The following is a 6,818-nucleotide window of genomic DNA, read 5'->3' as shown; positions in this document are numbered from 1 at the left end:
TTTATGTCTTTATTGCGGCTGCAGGGATACGTCGGCGGTGCTGCCGGCGGGCGGCAGGGACCCGCGGGCTCGGTGACACCTTCCTCTCCCAGTGCAAGGAAAAGCAGCCGTCCGCCGGGCATCCTCCAGCCCAGTTCCCTCGTGCTCTTTTTCGACGTCCCGCTTCCCTGCGTGCCCCGCAGAGCTCAGCCCCGGGCTCACCACCGGGACCCCTTTCCCCAGCCCCCGTGCGTGACCGGAGAAGCGGTCCCCGATGCCGGCGTGCCGGACCCTCCCCCCGCAACCCCGGCGTGCCGGACCCGCGTCGCAGCCGCTCACCTCTGGGCACCTAGCCCAGCAGGCAGGAGCCCGCATCGCACACCTCTCTCATCTCCAAGCTCACCTGCAAAAGGGGAGGAAGGAAGCGAGGGGCAGCCCCGGGGGCCGGCCGCCAGCACGGCGTGGGGCGGTGGGGGGCCGTGGCTTTACCTTGGAGGTGCAGTAGAGCGGGGGCGAGTTGGGGGGGCAGCAGCTCGAGGCGAAGTCGGCTTGCTGCTCCACCAGCTGCCCCAGCAGCTCGGGGCTGGCCTCCGGCATCATCTGCATCAAGATGTCCCGCAGCCTGCGGCGTGGGGACCGGCGGGTTTTAGCGGGGACCCGGGGCGGGGGGGCATTAAACACCCGTAAGGGCGTTTTCGGGGAAGCACGCGCGGAGGGCAGCGGGAGCAGGGCGGCGTGCCCTGCAAGGGATGTGTTATCCGCTTCCCCGCCTTTTGCTGCAATTTAGGCTCAAAACCGCCGGCTCCATTCGTGCGTCCTCAAAATTTTAGCCGCGTTGCGACTGCGCCCGCCGATGCGGTGTTGGGGGTGGGTGGAGGCTTACCTCTTCTTGAAGTCAAGGAAATCTAACTTGTTGTACTGCCCGCAGAGCTGGTTGGCCTTTTCCAGGAAGCGAGGCAGCTCGCCTCCCATCTGCTGGCGCTGGGTGGCAGAGGATGGCTGTAACCGGGCTGGGAACAGCCTCTGCGGAAATTTGGGGGAACGCGGGGATGGGGCAGAGCAGGGTGAGCCAACGGAGCCGGCCCCGCCGCTCACCTTGTTGTCCAGGCAGGCGGAGGCATCCTTGGCAGAGCAGCATTCCCCCCGGACTTTTTCGGAGGCATCGTATAGCTTGCCGAGGAATGCGTCGGGGACGCTGGTGTGCCACCGCGCCAGCTCAAACAGGTACCTGGAGCGGGGAGGAGGAGCTGCCCTATGAGTTTTTATTACCGGTGCTGCTCAGTGTGGGACGGCGGCTGCTTTTCGCATCTTTGTGCAGCCCCGATAGCCCGGAGGGAAGAGAGGATGCTCTCCCGCTTATCCTAATAATAATCGAGCCATGTAACGAAGGCAAGGGGATAAGGAAGGGTCGGCAGCTCAGCCGCCGCGGGTACGGCTCACCTCTTGGTGTGGCGAGCCCCCTCCTCGCCGCACAGCTGCTCGTTCGTCGGCTTCTGCGGCTCCGGCAGTTTTGGGGCGGGCGCCGGCGGCAAGGCCAAGATGCAGAAGTAGTTTTGCATGAGGTTTTTCCCCTTGCAGCAGTCGGCGACCCGTCCGTCTCGGGCCGAGAGCGCGCCGCAGGCTTTGGCCGTGTGCTCCGATAACTGCAAAGAGGGGAGCAGAGGGTGTGCGGGGCTCGGCATCCTGCCGGGGCTGGTGGGGCTGCGGACCCCCTCACCACGATGGGGTTCGCTCCTTAAGCCCCTGCAGTGACTCGGGAGGTGGTTTTGGGATGGGCTCCCGGCTCCCCTACCTTCTTCTGCATGCAATCCTCGTCCACCGAGTCGCAGCACTGGGAAAATGCCTCGGCGGCGTCTTCTGCCAGGGGGAAAAGCTCCTCGAAGGAAGCAGCGGGCATCTTCTGAGCGAGCGAGGCGAGGTAGCTGGGCAGGCACGAGGCGGACGAGGGGCTTAGGGAGCTCAGCTCCCCCTTCCCCTCTTAACAGCTCCAAGCAGGGGTTTGGCCGCGTGGAGGTGCGGGAGGGAGACGATGGGGAGCCGCGGGGCTCGCTCTGCGCCTCCGCTATGCACGGAGCGTTCCCATGGGATGCTACGGCATGCTTGGTTTTACATCTTAACTAAAATATTTGCCTTTGTCAACGCTGCCTGCGAACGGGATCCGTGGCTTGGAATAGGAGCACGCTCCCAGCCTGACCCGCGTTCGGGTTTCCCTCTTACCTGAAGGTGACTTTGTCCTTCCCGTACACCGTGAAGAGGGAGCAAACCCGGTTTGATATCAGGGTGAGGAGGGAGATGGTTTTCCTTTCCAGTTTCTGCCACAAAAAGAAGACGGAGGTGTCCTCCAAGGGAAATGCAAGCCTTCCCCAGCCACCTCTCCTCGGGCCATGGGCACGGTGCTCGCCCGGCTCCCCGGGGAGCAAGGACGGGGATGAGCCCGGCGGTCCGAAGGGCCCTCACCTCCTTCAGGAAGCAGACGGTGGGCGCGGGGGAGATGCAGCAGGTAGAGACCATGGAGAGGAAGGTCTTGGTGGAGCCCAGGAGCACGGGCAGGGGTGCCTGGCTGTAGCTGCTGGCGTAGTCGTGCAAAAACCTACGGCAGAGGCGGGCTGAGGGGAGCTGGCGGCCCGGGCTCAGGAGATGGGGGGGTTTTGGGGGCGTTAGGGCTGCCCAGGGATGGGAGCCCTCTCCAGGTCCCAGCCCATGCCGCCGTACCGCCCCGTGCTGCTGGCTCATCGCACCAAGCCATCGAGCGGGCTGGTGGCCCCTCTCCAGCCACTCGCGCAGGCGACGGCACCCCTCATCCCTTCGGTAAAAACCCTGTTATCGGGGACCGTGCAAACGCAGGACACCCCGACTTTTTACTCTGACGCTCTGGTAGCCCCGCGGCCACCGAGAGCCGCAGCAGCGATGGCAGAGGGGCGAGACCGGGAGAGCTTTGCTTGGCGGGCACCGGGACGTCGGCCGGTGCCGGCACGCTCCTAGGCTCAACCGGGCGTTATCGGCGAGACCGCGTGCCATCCCCAGGCCGGCTCACCTGTCTGCAAAACCCTTGGGGTCCTCCTTGAAGGCTTGGCAGAGCTCTTCGTTGGAGGGCTGGAGGTAGCGGGGCAGCTGCTGGGGCGGGTGCCGCAGGGCGGCCAGGCACAGCTTCTGCTCCAGCCCCTCCTGGGTGCAGCAGCCGGCCGTGCCGGCGTGAGCCGGGAAGGGCGAGTCCCCGCCGCAGGATTTGGCCGACAGAGCTGAGGACTGCGGGAGGGAGAGGAGGTTACGTGCTGGGGGCCATCCCATCCCGTCCCCCCCTTGCCCCGGCTCTTGGTTTTGGGGTGCGTCGCCCCGTTTTCGGTCAGCCTCACCCCAGCATCGTAGCAGGAGGGGTCGGCCCCTTCGGCGCAGCAGGTTTCAGCCAGCGAGACGATTTCGCGGACAAGGTGGTTGATCTCCTCGAAGGTGGCGTTAGAGAATTTCCTGCTGTTGGCGACGATGGTCCTGGGAGCAGGGAGCAAGGAGAGGATGAGCTGGTGGCATGTTTCTCTCTCTTAAAAAAAAAAATACCATCACGTTGCAGCATCGTTCTGCCAAAAGGGGGTTTAACGCCGTCAGCCGGAGAGGAGCAGCTGCGGCGCTGCAAGAAATAGCGGCGTATTCCTCGGAAAACAGCCGGGAAAGACCTGGACCACGGGTCTCAGGCTGGGGGCTGCCCTTTCCAGGGGATCGTGCGCCGGCTCTGTTAGTGTTCCTAATTATTTAGGCATGTAATTGGTTTTGAGGAGTTCAACCATGAAGCAAACGTTTCTCCTCTTAAGAGCAACCAGAGTCCTCATTTGCAGGGATTGCATAAGTCTTCCCCTTTCTAGGACTATTTTTATTTCTTTTTTTTTTTTTTTTGGTCTTGGCGTAGGTCCTGAGGGTCCTGGGAGGGCAAATACGGCAGGAGGTACCTACAGGGTTCGGAAGTCATCCTTCCCCAGGGTCTTGAACTCCTGGCAGACTTTGTCCCGGACATAAGCTTTACCTGTAAGTGCAGAAAAAGGAGGATTTGTGAGCAGGATTTGTGCCTTGGCTCGCTCGGGTGCAGCCTGGGTGGTGGCCGGGGAGCCGGGATCCGGCGAGCCTGCATCTGCTGGGGCTGGGGTTTGGGAAAACGCCGGCTTTGCTCCCCGCTGCGGTCCCACCTCCTGCGCCCTTCTCTTTGCGGGGGCAAAAGAGCTCATTTCCAGCAACATTTCTCCTTGCAGGAAAAAAAAAAACCACCTCAAAGCAGCCTGGCTCTGCTTAATTGGGTCTTCTACAGAAAAAAAAAGTCGGGTCTTTTGCTTTTTATCAAGGAAAATGATCATTTGGGGAACAGCCCACTTGCCCCCCTATTTTGCTCTCGCTTTCCGCTTCCCTCCCCGGCGGCAGCGGCGGCGTGGGAATGAGGGACGCTACGCCACCGCAAACCGCAGCCCAAAGTCTGCAGGGCTCTTTATTCACTCGAGGATTGTTGGTTTTGGTTTTTTTTCAGACAGTTGCTTCTTTTCTGAAGTCAGGCTTGGTGGTGGTCCCTGGGGAGATGCCGGCGCGGCGCTGCCAACCAGCAAAGGCTGCTGCTGTGCTGCCGGCCTCGGAGAAGCACCCAGGCTGCTGCTCCGGCTCTGCGGTCAGAGCAAGGGGCAGGGGGAAAATCCCTGCCCGGAGCTGGGAGAGTGTCCTGGTTTCGGCTGGGATAGAGTTAATTTTCTTCCTACTAGCAGGCACAGTGCTGTGGTTTGGATTTAGTAGGAGGAGAATGCTGATAACACGCTGATGGTTCAGTTGTTGCTCAGCACTGCTTATGCCAGGCAAGGACTTTTCAGCTTCCCATGCTCTGCCAGGGGCACAAGAAGCTGGGAGGGGGCACAGCCAGGAGAGTTGATCCCAACTGCCCCAAGGGCCATTCCATACCATACGGCGTCATGGGCAGTATAGAAACTGGGGGGGTTGGCCGGGGAGCAGCGATCGCTGCTCGGGAACTGGCTGGGCATCGGTCAGCGGGTGGGGAGCAATTGCATTGGGCATCGCTTGCTTTGGATATTATTATTACTGTTATTATTATTATCATTACTATTTTACTTTATTTCAATTCTTAAACTGTTCTTATCTCAGCCCAGGAGTGTTTCTCGCTCCTACTCCTCCGATTCTCTCCCCCATCCCATCGGGGCAGGGGCAGCGAGTGGCTGCGTGGTGCTGAGCTGCTGCCTGGGGCTAAACCACGACAGAGAGCCATAGGTAAAATGTGAGGTGCGCCGGCCCCTTGTCCAAATGGACGTTTGTGCACGTTTGAAATGCGTGGTGGTGGTTTTTCCGGCAGGGTTTGGGGACCGTAAGGGCTGGGAGCTCTGGAGACAGGACCATGGGGGTCAGCAGCACCCAGCAGCCAAGACATCCCCGGCGACTCGCTCATCCCTGCAAAAATGCTATTGATTTTTTTTTTGCTACAAAACACATCGGTTAGACTTTGGTACCGGCAGGGTAAATACTGATACCAGTATTTACTGGTATTGCAGCGCAGAGCGGGGTCACCTCCCCAAAACCGAGGGGTTATGCGCCGTTCCGCTGAAGGTCACGTTGCTTCGGTGGGACAGAAGGGGCGAGGGGGCTTTTGCAAGGCTGGTAGCGCCGGGGGAAAAAAAGGGGAGCGGCGGCAAAAGGCAATTCTCTTTCCTCGCAGGAACAGCGGCTGCCGGCCCTGCTGTACGTGCCAACTTGTTGCATTTGGCTTCATTTTCACGAAGCGGTGTGGGAGAAGTCAGTTTTGAGGGGGCTTCTTGGCCGGTGGAGGATTCCCTGCGGAGCTGCGAAGGGTGGCACGGAGCATCGTTTCCATCCGAGCGGTGGGTTTTTACAGTGACATGGTGCTTGCGAAGCGGGTCAGAAAAATCTCTTTTTCCCTCGCAAAGGGCCCTCCCCTCCGACCCCAGCCCAGCCTCGTCCCCTCCCAGCTCCTCCAGCATCTTCCCAAAGCGGCGTCCTGGGTACCGAAACATCATCCCACGCCTTCCCTTTCCTCTCTCTCATTCCTGCCCAGCAATCTGGCAGCGGGCTGGGGAGAGGGGAGCCCACCAAAACCCGCCGGAGCTGACGGACCCCAGCCTCGTACCCCTCATCCCTCGGGGAGAGCAAAGCCCCAGGCGCAGGATAAATGCCCTTACCTCGGTGCTCGGCACGCGCGGCGGCCAAAAGGAGCAGCAGAGCGAGAGCTGCCCTCATGGTGGGGCCGGTTTCCCTCCTCCTCCTGCCAAAAAGCGGCGCTGGGAAGCCCACCCCGGCGTTTATACAGAGGTGTTGCCAATTGCCGGGTGAATGATTAATCCCGGCGGGAGGGCAGAGGGTGAGCATCCTTGGCCTGCCTGCCATAGCCCGGGTGCCGGCGCCTCCAAAATCGGCCCGATTTTAATCATTAACTCGGCAAAACGGGGACGCGTTGCTGTGGGACCTCAGGCAGGGTCCTTCCTCTCTGTGATGGACGACGAGCGCAACGTGAAGGACAAGAGGAGGAGGAGGAGTGCCGGGGAGAGCGTCCCGCGCGTTTTTTAAGAGCTCGGCGGCGAGTAGAGCAAGCAAATCGTAAATCTCCCTTTTTCGAGGCAAGGGTACAGAGAGTTTTGCAACTGTTTGGGGCAGCGGGTTGCTGCTCGTCTTGGGCCACCCTGCAAACCTTGCAGCGGTGGGCTTGTTTCTTGGGACTGCCCCGCAATAGTTGCGGTCTAGAGGTGGCTCTGGGTTAAAAAAAGCGATGACCGCAATCGTGCACGCATCCAGAAGTGTAGGGAAGTGGGTTTTTTTTTTTTGCTTTTACTGGGAGTAAAAGTGCTTTCCCC

General features: G+C 60.7%; 1 protein-coding gene across 1 annotated transcript; it reads right to left on the bottom strand.

The window, feature by feature from the left end:
* Positions 1-328: 328 nt before the first annotated feature.
* Positions 329-6,255, bottom strand: GC (GC vitamin D binding protein). Its single transcript, XM_075709384.1, has 12 exons — positions 6,150-6,255; positions 3,922-3,991; positions 3,333-3,465; positions 3,014-3,225; positions 2,437-2,569; positions 2,197-2,291; positions 1,772-1,901; positions 1,420-1,622; positions 1,075-1,207; positions 863-960; positions 469-601; positions 329-382 (listed from the first exon to the last, which is right to left on the bottom strand). Exons 1-12 carry the CDS (start codon positions 6,205-6,207, stop codon positions 329-331), a joined length of 1,452 nt encoding a protein of 483 aa, XP_075565499.1. The 5' UTR covers positions 6,208-6,255.
* Positions 6,256-6,818: the final 563 nt, after the last annotated feature.

This window comes from Pelecanus crispus, chromosome 4 (assembly GCF_030463565.1).
Source record: "Pelecanus crispus isolate bPelCri1 chromosome 4, bPelCri1.pri, whole genome shotgun sequence".
Lineage (NCBI taxonomy): Eukaryota > Metazoa > Chordata > Aves > Pelecaniformes > Pelecanidae > Pelecanus > Pelecanus crispus.
This window is presented reverse-complemented; position numbering and strand designations above follow the sequence as displayed.

Excerpts from the sequence above, each read along its gene's own strand:
- GC (XM_075709384.1), bottom strand. The coding sequence starts at position 6,207 with ATGAGGGCAGCTCTCGCTCTGCTGCTCCTTTTGGCCGCCGCGCGTGCC. Across the intron at positions 3,226-3,332 it reads CCTCCTGCTACGATGCTGGG|TCCTCAGCTCTGTCGGCCAA; the intron begins GTGAGGCTGACC and ends TCCCTCCCGCAG. Across the intron at positions 1,902-2,196 it reads AAGGACAAAGTCACCTTCAG|CTACCTCGCCTCGCTCGCTC; the intron begins GTAAGAGGGAAA and ends GTGCCTGCCCAG.